Source organism: Myodes glareolus, chromosome 2 (assembly GCF_982192425.1).
Source record: "Myodes glareolus chromosome 2, mMyoGla1.1, whole genome shotgun sequence".
In the NCBI taxonomy this organism is placed as follows: domain Eukaryota; kingdom Metazoa; phylum Chordata; class Mammalia; order Rodentia; family Cricetidae; genus Myodes; species Myodes glareolus.
Genome location: NC_142027.1, coordinates 106,659,147 through 106,672,661, shown reverse-complemented (window position 1 = coordinate 106,672,661; position 13,515 = coordinate 106,659,147). Strand labels below are relative to the sequence as shown.

The 13,515-nt window shown below is 38.1% G+C and overlaps 1 protein-coding gene across 3 annotated transcripts in view; it reads left to right on the top strand.

Annotated features, from left to right (window-relative positions):
• Positions 1–13,515, top strand: part of Stag3 (STAG3 cohesin complex component) — a 34,252-nt gene that overhangs the window by 7,440 nt on the left and 13,297 nt on the right. For all 3 annotated transcript variants that reach the window (XM_048436970.3, XM_048436969.3, XM_085682839.2), the window contains exons 5-15: positions 4,418–4,514; positions 5,460–5,536; positions 5,836–6,040; positions 6,444–6,595; positions 10,480–10,553; positions 11,340–11,463; positions 11,977–12,075; positions 12,274–12,353; positions 12,648–12,755; positions 12,962–13,076; positions 13,226–13,331. In XM_048436970.3, the coding sequence (XP_048292927.3) occupies positions 4,418–4,514; positions 5,460–5,536; positions 5,836–6,040; positions 6,444–6,595; positions 10,480–10,553; positions 11,340–11,463; positions 11,977–12,075; positions 12,274–12,353; positions 12,648–12,755; positions 12,962–13,076; positions 13,226–13,331 (1,237 nt within the window). The remainder of the gene's footprint in view (positions 1–4,417; positions 4,515–5,459; positions 5,537–5,835; positions 6,041–6,443; positions 6,596–10,479; positions 10,554–11,339; positions 11,464–11,976; positions 12,076–12,273; positions 12,354–12,647; positions 12,756–12,961; positions 13,077–13,225; positions 13,332–13,515) is intronic.

The following is a 13,515-nucleotide window of genomic DNA, read 5'->3' as shown; positions in this document are numbered from 1 at the left end:
TGTCATGAAAAAAAAACCCCAAAAACTGAAAAAATAAATCTATGAAGGTGACTTTTTCAGCTATTCTTTCATACTTATTTTTATTTATATTTATTTCTTTTATGTTTATATTTATTTGTACTCATATTTGCCTAGAGATTATGAAATATAATATTGTATAGAGATTTAGAATTTAAAATTTTATCTACTTTGTAAATTAAACTTTTTTTTTGGTTTTTCGAGACAATTTCTCTGTAGCTTTGGAGTCTGTCCTGGAACTAGCACTTGTAGACCAGGCTGGCCTCGAACTCACAAAGATCAAACATTTTATAATTAAATTTTGGCACTTCTAAATTGTTTTGTTTGATATTAATAGTGTTAACATTGCTTTTGGTTTTGGTTAATATTGACTTGGTATCTTTTTTTCCCCCCAAACTTTCAGTTTTATTGTATATCTTTAAGATCTTTTCTTTTCATGTCTGGACTATGTTTCTTATTTTGCCAATCTGTACTCCAGAGAAATTTGACTAATTTGTGTTTATTATCATTATTGATATACGTCTACCATTTTGTTTGCTCCAGCTTTATATTATCTTTTCTGTTTTCCCTCCTTTTACATGCTTCATTTTCGATGTCTTCTAAAGGAATTTAGTATATTTAAGTACAACTATCTCCTCCAATATATATATATATATATATATATATATATATACACACTGTTATATTGTTTCAGTCTGTTTCCCTTTCTCAACAAATCAGATTTTATTTTATGTAGTATTTTATATATGCTTATATTTTTTCAAGTTTTTATTTGTTGTTTGTTCTTGAATCTCAAATATTCCATATAGAATCATTCTCTTTTATCTCCAGATTACTCTTTAGGAGGATTTTATTAATAAAGCTTTTCATATTTTGCTTGTATAAAAATGTACTTATTAAAGACCTTTTACTAGATACAGAATCTTATAAATTAATTTTTTGAGACAGAGTCTCACTATGTAGCCCTAGCTAGACTGGAATTATATGTACTAGACTGGCTTGGAACTTGCAGAACTATACCTGACTCTGCCTCACAAGTGCTGGAGTTAAAGGTGTATGCTACTTTGCTCCAGACACACCTTTTACATGTGTCTCACTCTAGCCCAGGCTGGCTTGTAATTGACTCTATTGCCCATACTGGTCTCAGATAACAGAGAAATTCTCCTGCCTTAGCCTCCTGAGTGCTGAAGTTACAGGCATGTGCTACTACCCTGTCTAGACTACGTATAACATACTGAGATGATATAGTTTTTCTTAGCACTTTAATTCTGTCTTTATTGTTGCTACTGAAAATCAGCTATCATTCATCTAACACTAATCAGTACAGTATTTTAGGTCGGTGGGATGACTTAGTGGGTAAAGCACTTGTCACTTAAGCTTGATAACTGAGTTTAGTTCCCAGAGCCATGTGGATGTGGAAGAAAAGAACCAGTTCCCCAAAGTCTGTCATCTGACTTTCACGTTTGTGATGTGCTCAAACCCATACACAAATCATATGTACAAAATGGTAAATAAAAATTTAAAATACAGTGTTTTGTAAAAGTGCTACACATCAGTTTTCTAGTACAGTATCCACTAGCCATCTGTGATTATTGAGCTTTTGAAGTATAGCTTATACAACTAAGGAATTTGATTTTTAAGTTTTTTTTAATTTAATAGTTCTTTATGTTTCATGGCATTGTATTTGCATAGTTCTTACTTGTAAATGTTTTTGTTTGTAAAATGTTGAATGTATAGTCTTTGCAAATGATGCTTTTTTACTATTTTTGAAGATTTTCTTGGTTTTGTGTTCTAATGTCTTATGGGCTGTTTAAAGGTTAAGTCTCTTTTTATTTGTTATGCTAGAGATCCACTAGCTTCTTGAATTTTAGAATTGATGTCATTCAACAAGTATAGAAAATTCTTTTTACATACTTCCCGTTATTCATTTTATTATATTCTAGAATTCAGTTAGATCTTAGAACTTTTCAGTCTTTTTTCTGATCCCTTTAATACTTCTTTGATAATCTGTCAGCCTCTCTGAGTTGCATTTTGGATACTTTCATGGATTCAGCTCACCATCTGTTCTTCTATGTAGCCCATCCAGTGTTATTTTTTTTAAAGAAAACAATCTTTTTTTTTCATTTTACATATCCCAGTTCCCATTCACTCCCCTCCTCCCATTCCCTCTACCAGTCTCCCCCCCACCCCCATCCACTCCTCAGAGTGGGTAAGGCCCATTGCTTTGGGGAAGGTCTAAGGCCCTCCCTACTTTAGCTAGGCTGAGTAAATATCCATCCAAAGAGAATAGGTTCCAAAAAAGCCAATACAAGCAGTAGACATACATTCTGGTGCCACTGCTATACAACTGTCACCCACATTCAGAGGGACTAGTTTGTACCTATGCTGTTTCCTACCCTGTATGGCTGGAGTTGGTGAGCTCCCATTAGCTCAGGTAAGCTGTTTCAGTGGGTGTACCCATCATGGTCTAGACTTTTGTTATTTGCAGATGATAGTGTACATAAGTGACCCCAAAACTCTACCAGAGAACTCCTACAGCTGATAAATACCTTCAGTATAGTAGCCCTCCTATATACTAGTGATAAAGAAGCTGAGAAAGAAATCAGAGAAACATCACTATTTACAATAGCCAAAATTAACATAAAATACCTTGGGGTAACACTAACCAAAGAAGTGAAAGACCTGTTCAACAAGAACTTGAAGTCTTTGAAGAAACTGAAGAAGATACCAGAAAATGGAAAGATCTCCCATGTTCTTGGATAGGTAGGATCAACATAATAAAAATGGCAATCCTACCAAAAGCAATCTATAGATTCAATGCAGTCTCCGTCAAAATCCCAACACAATTCTTCACAGACCTTGAAAGAACAATACACAACTTCATATGGAAAAACAAAAAAACCCAGGATAGCCAAAACAATCCTGTACAATAAAGTAATTTCTGGAAGAAGTTTGTGTTTTTGTTATTTTATGTTTATGAGTGCCTACATACTGTGTTTGCACCATGAATGTGTAATGCCCTGAAAATCCAAAAGGAGGCACCAGATCCACTGGAACTGGAGTTACAGGTGGTTGTGAGCCGTTGTGTGGTGCTGGGAACCAAACCTGGGACCTCTGCAAGAACAACAAGTGTTCTTACTGCTGAACCACTTTTCTAGCCATATGCAGTAAACTTATACATTTTATTATATATCTCACCTCTACAAAGTTAACTTATTTTAAAATTTGATTGTATTTTTCTACATTTATATGTATATTTCTTGAATCATATGAAACAACCATTTTATAATTGGTGAAACCTTCAGTCCCATAAGTGAATGCTTGTAATTCTGCTGTCTGTTTTTTTTAAAATCTATTTTTTTATTATGTATACAATATTCTCGGTATTCTGTCTGCAAGTATGCCTGCAGGCCAGAAGAGGGCACCAGATCTCATTCCAGATGATTGTGAGCCACCATGTAGTTGCTAGGAACTGAACTCAGAACCTTCGGAAGGGCAGGCAGTGCTCTTCATCACTGAGCCATCTCTCCAGCCCCTGCTGTCTGTTTTTTTTGTAACTATTTCTTTCAATGCTTTCTTTTCTCCTATGTTTTACTAGGTTTTAACTATGATTCACTCATTTTCTTCAAATCCCTGTGTTGGAACCCTTTGGGTCAGGATCAAAGATGTGTTTTTAAGAGAGGAACCTGAATTTGTTTCTAACATGGGAACACTTCTGAATACTTTGCTGTTGTTGTGTTGAGACAGAGTATCATGTAGCTCAGACTTGACTTCAAACTCACCATGAAGCTGGGGATGACTTTGAACTTCTGATCTGCCTGCCTCCACCTCCCAAATACTGCAGTTAGAGATGTTCACCACCATACCCAGCCAAGAATCACTTTTAATTTAGTTCTCTACCTGAGATTATTCTGGTCATATAGGTAGTAAGAATCTGGGCTGTAAATTCAGTCCTAAGGACTATGTATGGTTATAATGTTTTGTAGAGATCCAGTTTTTCTCTCCAACTACCCTATAGAGTACATTCTCTTGCTGTTTCCAACTGCCCTGTAAATTCATTTCCCATTCTTTATTTTCATAAAAATATAGCTCTGTAGGACTCAACCTTTTATGGGAGCCTTTTCTTGGACCACTTTTGGAACGATTCTTTGGCTCTATTTCCTATGCTATGCATTCTAAATATTTATCTTGTTTAGTGAAACCCTTCCATCAAAAGTCAGCTTCCTACTTCCAGAATTGCTGCTTTCTCATTTTTGACCTATGTGGGGTTCTACCTTTCATTCTAGTTTAGCCATACATTTGAAAATATGTTTGTAATTTTAATAAGATATTTGCATATTTCAGTTGGATGAAATAGGACAATCTGTTGGAATTGAAATCATCTACACTTTTCTCCTAGTCTTTGGTGGATGAATGGCTAGAAAACTACAAGCAAGATGAAAATGCAGGATTCTTGGAGCTCGTTAATTTTTTCATCCGATCCTGTGGATGTAAAAGTGAGGAAACTTCCCTGTCTCTTCCTGATCCTTATCCTTTATGTTTAAAACTTTTCTTCTGTTTATGAGTACAGTTGAAATTATTTAAGTAAAGAAGGTAAGATGAGAGCTGCATTATTTAACTATAGTTTTAGTGTGTAAGTATTAGAAGTAATTTAATAGGAAACTATGTTGATTTTTGAGACACAACCCTTTGGTGGAAAAGAATCTTGCTTCAGCCATGATAGTGATAGGCACAGATTTGAAACTGGACTGTCATGCCAATGGAGGCTTTTTTGTTTTGTGTTTTTGAGCTAGGGTTTCATTGTGTATCCCAGACTGGTCTTGATCCTGAAGCAATTTTCCTGCCTCACTCAATCTTCTGAGTATTGTAATTATGGGCATGTACGTGGCATCCAGTGCATTTAGTCTTTGTGTATGAGTCAACCTATTACTTGTTTCTATTTATCAACCATCTCACCTATTTTCCTCAGCCTCCAGAGTGCTGAGTTTGCAGGTGTGCATAAAACACCTAGTGCCTTTTAGTCTTTGTAGATGAGATAGTTTATTATTCTTATTTCTCAGCCACCATGTTTTCTATCTGATGCTGTAGAGCCCCCCAAACTCCATATGCCAAGGTTTAGTTTATTGGGCCAAGGAGTATCAACTTGTTTTAAAAGATTTTATCATCTGGCCTAGTCTTGTTTTTTTTTTTCTGTTTGATTGGGGGATATTTTTTGAACCATAGTTTTTCACTTGCATAGTTCTTCACTTGCATAGTTTATTTGCATTTTTCAGAGGTTATTTCAAAGCACGTGTACAAATGAATGGTGACAGGCTCATGACTAGGAAGGATTCAAGTTGTCTGATTGCTCCCTAAGCTCTTCTCAATATTTACTCTAGTTCATCCTCAAATGTATCTGTGTCTTACTATTTTCTTTTTATGTCTCTTGTCTCAATTTCCAGGTACTGTAACTCCTGAGATGTTCAGGATGATGTCCAACTCAGAGATCATCCAGCACCTAACAGAACAGTTTAATGAGGTGAAAGAAGCTGATTGAAATCATCTTGTTCCTCTTATTCTGATTTCAAAACACAAGACTTATTGCCCCTTTATTTCTGATTCTAGGAAATAACTTTTATAAGGAAGAGTTAAATCTATTTTAAAAAAAAATAAAAGGAACTTACAGAAATTAGCTGGCATGTCTCTGGGATTGAGTGATAACGTAAAGTGAAGTATATAGAGTTACATTTTAATGTACTGTTGGGTTTTGATGTTCAAATCCCTGAACTTTCTTGGACCTAGTAATTTTCCTATTCTTTCCATAAACTCTTTTTGTAGGACTCAGGGGACTATCCCCTGACAGCTCCAGGCCCATCCTGGAAGAAGTTCCAGGGAAGCTTCTGTGAGTTTGTGAAGACATTGGTCTATCAGTGCCAGTACGGCCTCCTCTATGATGGCTTTCCTATGGATGATCTTATTTCCCTGCTCATTGGCCTCTCAGATTCCCAGGTCCGCGCCTTCCGTCATACTAGTACCCTGGCTGGTGAGCACTTGCACAACTCAGTGGGCTTTCCTGCGATTAATGAGGTGGAGAATGCTTTTTTTTTTATTCTGAGTTTTCTTTTTCACCTGCATCAATGCTATCCAGAACTTGTTGCTTTTATCCTACAGCTCCTTCTTGCTTTCCACTAGTAGACATAGGAAAGGGGCAGACCACCATAATGACTCCCAGTTTTCATATCTTCTCAGAGCATACCCCTGGCAATAGATTGGTGCATAAAAGAAGGTCAGAAAAGTTGGAGGGGAGGGCCACTCCAGGATAGGAAACCTTAGGACTTGACGGTCACTCTGCTCTTTATTTTCTTTATTCTTTCCCCTTTTGCTTTTGCGCTCATGCTCTGTCCTCTGGCTTGAACAATGGCTTCCTTGTTTCCTCTTACTCAAAGCCATGAAGCTAATGACTTCTCTAGTAAGAGTTGCACTCCGATTGAGTCTGCACAAAGAGAACAATCAGCGTCAGTATGAGGCTGAACGAAACAAGGATCCAGAGCAGAGAGCACTGGAGCGACTGGAGAGTCTGCTGGAGAAACAAAAAGAGGTGAGGAAGGTTCCTGGCCCCACCCCACCCCCTCTTCCAGCTTTTATTTTCTACAGCTGAGACCTTATCAGGCTCCATCACTTATCTCAGTAAACATAGGCCTCTAGCAGCCTTTCAGATAAAGAATAGGAACTGGCAACAGTTTTCCTCTAATACATCCCATCAAAAGTCATTGTGGGTTCCTCCTGTTTCTGGGACGCAGGCTCACAGGTGTTTAATTTGAAGAAACATTTACATTGGCATGCCAAGTAAAAGCTTAAATTTCATGTTAAATGTGCAGTGCAGGTTATCATAGGGGTGCTGAGAAACAACAAATGACATGGGAGGCCAAATTATTGGGATATGAAAAGAGCACATACCTTCCAACCACCCCTGGAAATAAATTTTGTTCTGATAGTTGTTGCTTATATAACTTCTAAAACTTTCTTTTCTTTAAAAAGAATAATCCTACTGGGAGGATTATTCCTAACTAAACTAAAAGTTTATTATTATTCCTAACTAAACTAAAAGTTTCCTTTTCTTTAAAAAGAATTATCCTACTGGGAGGAATTGGGAGAAAGGAAAGAATATGACCAAAATGTATTGTATGAAAAGTATTAAAAAAATTAAAAATAATTACAAGGGTAATTCTACCTTCTAATCAATTTAAATCAGATAATCATCTAACTGGCTACCCAGCCATACAGTAAGTTTTGTTTTGTTTTCCTTGTGGTAGACTTTTCATCACTCTGACAGATACCCGAGAGAAACAGTTCAAAGAGGAAAGGTTTTATCCTGGCTCAGAGTTTGAGAGGTTTCAGTCATTGTTCAGGTGGTTCCATGACTTTGTGCCTGCGGTGAGGCTGACTATTAGAGCCTAGAGGTTATGATGGGGCTGGACCACTCACCTCATATTAGAAGCAGAGAGGGGAGGGAAGGGTCTGGGGATAAGCTCTTTCCTTCAAAGACATGACCCCAGTGACCTACACCATCCAACTAAGTCCTGCCTCCTCATAAGTCCATTTAGCTATGGACTCATCTGTGGGTTAATCCATTGATGAAGTTAGAATTCTTAGGATCCAGTCACCTCTTAAAAGTCTATCAGCAGGCAGCCAAGCTTTTATATATATGAATCTTTTGAGGAGACATTTTTAAACTATAATACTTTGGGCAGACATAAGCCCTGGGAAAATCTTTTAGACTGATTAAATTTCAAGTAGCAGTGTTTTAATCAAGCACTGCTGCTATACCTGTCTTCTACTCCTTGCTAGTATCTGACTCTTCTCCACCTTGAGGTTGGTAGGACATATCATGTCTGACTGTATCTATTGATGATTTTCCCAATCCTCATAAAAAAACAATTGCTTCTCTGCTATGCTAAAAGAGAAGGAAATAATTATTACTGTGTCTATCTCTCTTCCTTGTTTTCTTTTTCTGTGGCACTGAGAATTGAATCCAAGGCCTTATATCTTCCAGGTAGGCACTGCCACTGAGCCGTATCAGCCTGAGAAGCAAACTTTATGTAACTTTATTCTCATTTGCTGTTTTTCATTGTCAGGATGATGTTAAAGGCCTACTACATATACTAGTAGATCTGTCTAGGATTTAAAATTATGTTGATAGACCCACGTTAGATTTGCAGACCCATACATTATATGAGCTTTTCTGTGGTTTCAGTTTCCCACAATCAACAAAGGTTCAAAAATCTCCAAAGTAGTTGGCCATGGTGGCACATAACTTTAATCCTAACACTCAGGAGGCAGAGGCAAGGAGGAGCTCACTGAGCTTCAGGTCAGCCAGGCTGAATAATTGAGGCCTTGTCTCAAAAGCAAAAAGAACCCCAAAGTGTACAATATTACTATTTTGAGAGAAAAGGGGGGAAGAAATGAGAGAAAGAGAGACACCAAAGCTCACATAACATTATTCCAACATTATTTTTGTTACTTTGTAATTTACGAGTGGTTTCTCATAGGTGTACATACACACACATAAATACATAATACAGTTTGAACATCCTTAGTCTAAACATTTCTAAACATAATCTAAACATGAATTCTGAAATGCTCCACAAAGCTTTTTAAGCATCAATATGACATTCAGGAATTTTTTTCATTTTGGAGTTTATTTCAGATTTGGATTTGGAAATTGTGTGTCCAGTGAGTAAAGTAAGTATTCCAAAATCTAAAAACTGTAAAAGCTAGAACACTGCTGGTCCCAAGAATTTTATAGAAAGATGTTTTCAACCTATGTGGATGGTATTTGATACTTTCTGTAGTTTAAGCATTGCTTGAGAGTCTTGGTATGTATTCTCTATGAGAAGGAGAGCTGCACAAGTGTGAATCTTTTATTTTCTGGACTATTCATCAGTTGTCATTCTCCCACTTTAGTCTCCTTACCATATTGTTTTCTTCTGTCCATTTGTGAATGTGTATCAACTCTATAGTCCACTTCTCTGTAATATACTTTCATTTTTCTTTACAGTATTTCCTTACTTTCCTGACTTTTCACTGATTGGGACAGTATTTTAGCTCCATTTTGTCAAAGCTTCTCCCCAAACAAGTGTATCTTGTCAACAGTGATCTTTTCTCAATTTCTGTTTTACAGACTTCTGTAAAATTTGGTACTGATGATCTTTTAAATGTGAAAAACTTAAGGCATTATAGAACACAAATGTAATGAATACCATATGCGTAGTGTATTCTATAAACAGTATTTCATTATATTAGCTTAACTGTTTTGATAGCTTATAGTAAGTTATGGACATAATAGTTCTTTGGCCCTAAAGGTTGAAGTATACCCTCTTAAATGAAACATGTTTTTGTTACCCAGTACCATTTTTTTCTCATACGTTCTAATTAATCCAGACTTAAAATACCCCATCCAGGATTTAAGTAAGGATATTTGATGGTGGTGTTTCTGGAGCCTATTTTAATATTCTCTTCCTTTGTGATAGGCTACGTGAACATGTAATCTAGGCTGGCCTCAAACTCCTCTTCAGGTTTCTTAATACTAGGATTAGAGGTATGCACTAATACCTGGCTTCCTTTTTTAATTGTTTCACAGAATGTCTGCTTCCTCAGATTTCCCCTAATATATCAGTGTAGTGAAGAAATGGGATTAGTTGTTTCAGAGATGTTTTCTCCTTTTATCTTGTTCATCTAGTCCAGGGTTTCTCAGCAGTGGTGGCATTATTGACACTGGGAGACTGTCCTGGCCTTGTATGTTGTTTAGCACTGTTTCCTTCCCTCTGTCTACCAGAATCCAGTAGTACTTTGATACCCAACCCAGTCATGACAACCAAAACTTTTAAAAATATATATTAATTTAAAAATACCCTTGTTTTTTGAGACTTTTGTACAGTGCATTCTGATCATATTTACCTCTCCCCAATTCCTCCACCCAACTCCTCTATACATCCAACTTTGTGTCCTAATTTTTTTCATTCATTAAGTCCAGTTTATGTGTGTCTGTATCTATATGATATGAGTACAAAGGTGTCCAAAAGAGGATGTAGGATCCTTTGGATCTGGAATTACAGGTAATTTTGAGCAATCTGATATGGGTGCTGGGAACCTGAACTTGGGTACTCTGGAAAAGTAGTATGTATGTATTTTTGTTGTTGTTGTTTTTGCAGTATGTATTCTTAACCGTTGAATCATCTCTCCAGTCCCCAGGGCATTATTATTATTATTATTATTATTATTATTATTATTATCAAACACAGAGCAACTTTTGAGGCATTAATTTCACTGCTTCTTCTGTAACTAGGAGGGAATATAGAATACCTGATGGTTCATACTCTGTCCTTCAATAATAGGAACTGGGTAGATGTTGGATTTTCTATAACTGTGATGTTATATTGTTGAGGTACAAGAGGGATAGACTGACCTTATTCCTTCCTCTAGTTCCAAGAGAATCAAGAAGAGATAGAGGAGATGATGAATGCTATCTTCAGAGGTATTTTTGTCCATCGGTACAGGTGAGTCAGTTACAGGCTCTTACTGAAACTGCTGTCCTTGGTGGTAGCATGGGGGAATGACAAGGCCCTTTCCAGTGCTGAGTTATTTAGTTAGTTGCAGAATATTGCAGCTGGAGTGAAAACTGACAGATATGATGAATTAGCTAAGATCTGGTTTATCCCTATCTGCAAAGGATTTTGTGAGTTCTGGTAAGGAAAGTCAGAAATCAAGATAATCATTGAGTATTTTCCTCCTCTTGACCTTGCCCAAGTCCTGGCCCTACCTCTGTCTTTCTTTGAGCACACAGGGCGGAGACCTGAAAGGTGCCTATACTGAGGCATGTCTGGCTCAGCAAGCCTTTTCCTAGCCTAGCCTGTGATTTCACTGTGCTAAGGGTAGGGGAGATTCACAGTGTTTGAAGAACTATAGTATTAAATTTTACCTTTTTTAGAATTAGAGTATTTGTAGTAGTGTCTCACGTTTGTTTAAATTTCAACTTCTGATTCTCCAGAACTTTAATCATTTCTTGAAAAGAAATTGAAAAACAGCACATTTTGGTCAACACTTAAGTGAACTTTCAGAATTGGCTTTTAAAGGAGTATAGAGATGTAGTTGTACAAGGTTAAACTATCTCATATGCTTTCTATAGAAAGAATCATTTAATTTCACATATTTCATGTGTTTACGTTGGAAATGAAAGGCCTAGTACCTGTGTTTTGTCACAAGCATAACTTCTTTGAGAGTGTTATTGTGGTAAGCCAAAAGGTAACTTTTGAGAGAATATGTCAGTTTGTCTCTTTGTCTAGGGATGTCCTTCCTGAGATCCGTGCTATCTGCATCGAGGAGATTGGGTGTTGGATGCAAAGCTACAGCACCTCCTTTCTTAATGACAGCTACCTAAAATACATTGGCTGGACCCTGCATGATAAGGTCAGGTTAAGTCAGCCTCCTTCCTGTTAACTCGCTTCTTCTCACCTGTCCTGAGATATTTCACTTTTTCTTAGTCTGCCATTCAAACATTTCACCTAGTGAGATCATTTCACAGTGATCTCTCAATCAAGGCACTGAACCTTGAGATTACTGCAGTGCTGAAGAGGGTAGGATAAAGCAGAAAGGAGAAAAGCATTCATGAGTCAGAATACCTTTGAAACCTTATGTGTCATGGAGGAAGAAAGTATTCCCTATGAAATAGCAGATTGGTTATGGTAGCACAAATGCCCGAGTGCCAGTCAAGGGGATTCTTTTCATTGTGGTGGTCTAGTGCTTCTATGAGCCTTTTCTGTTTTCAGTGAGATGTCAACTCTTTAGTGTTTTTTATATCCAAGAGTCCTCAGTGTAGAGATCACTCATGCCCAGAATGAAGAATAGTGAAGGGGCACATGGAGGCTCTGTAGGGATCCTTGGTCAGTCATGTTTCCCTTTTCCTGTCTCCTTCCTCAACAGCACAAGGAAGTCCGCCTAAAGTGTGTGAAGGCCCTGGAAGGGCTGTACAGCAATCAGGAGCTGAGCACACGCATGGAGCTCTTTACCAACCGTTTCAAGGTAAGACGGGGACAACATTCCCAGGTTTGGCTCTGTGGTGTGGTTCCCATTTCCTCACCCCAGGTCTTTCACCAGTTTCTCTGGCAAGCTGATAGCTATTCTGGATAAAGCTCCTGCTCCCTTTGTGTTAGGAGTTTCAAATAGAGATTGTGATGTTTTGGAATGGGTGAGAGAGATTGGATAATGTTCTTTGCACAGGACCGGATGGTTTCCATGGTCATGGACAAAGAGTGTGAAGTGGCAGTGGAGGCCATCAGGTTGCTGACCCTTATCCTGAAGTGAGTTGTGGGAAGTGGGGAGGCAGCCTCACATACTTGCCTTTGTAGCCTCAAACAAACCCCACCAGACATCTGTCCCTGACCTGTCACAATCAACCTTCCTTGTTTGCAGAGTGGAAGACAGGACTTTCTGAGTTGTAGAATGGAAGGGTACTTTTCCCTATCTTTAATTCTTCTTCTCTTCACTTAAACATTTTCTATGAGTCATGTCCTTGTAGATATTGCCTTGTTTTGTTCTACCCTTGGCTGTATGAGAACTTTCTCACACACACTGTTTCTCCTTTTCTCTTGAAGGAACATGGAGGGAGTACTGACCAATGCAGACTGTGAGAAAATCTACTCCATTGTGTACATTTCTAATCGTGCTATGGCCTCTTCTGCAGGGGAGTTTGTGTACTGGAAGTGAGTGGTGTGTGTTTGTCATACTATCCTCTGCCTGCCTGCCTACCCCCTCACCCCTCTCTGCTTTACCTAGGGACTTAATCAAAATTATTGAAGTCTCTCTTGTCCCTTTCCTCTTTTAGACCTATAGAATTTCCTGTCTCTCCACTTGTCCATTTGTCCTCACTTCCTCCCATGGTACATTCTTTCCATATCTATTCTACCAGGATCTTCTATCCTGAGTGTGAGGCAAAAGCAGTGGGTGGCAGGGAGCGACGCCGGAGTTCACAAGCCCAGAGGACTTTCATCCACCTTCTACTGGCCTTCTTTATGGAGAGTGAGGTAATGTAGGAAGGGAATGTTATGCCTAAGACCTAAAAGTAGAGGACAAGATAGGCAGTGGGTAGGAGGGTCCTGCTTACTAATAGCCACTTGATGGAGTAATTTGATGTGGTGTCGGTGGATAACTTACTAGGAACTTTCTTTCACAGCATCACAACCATGCTGCTTACTTGGTAGATAGCTTATGGGACTGTGCACAGTCTTATCTGAAGGACTGGGAGAGTCTGACCAGCCTGCTACTGCGGAAGGACCAGAGTGCGTGCCACATGGTAGCTGGGGGTTGGGTATCTTGAATCTTCTAGTGTGAAACTGAGAGGTTTGGGGTTTTGTTTTGTTTTATTTTTGCCTGACTTGGAAAAAGCAACAGAAGTGTCCTGGGGAGGGAATATGGAGATGGAGAATGGCTAATCTGTGGTTTTTGATCCTCTTTCTATCACAG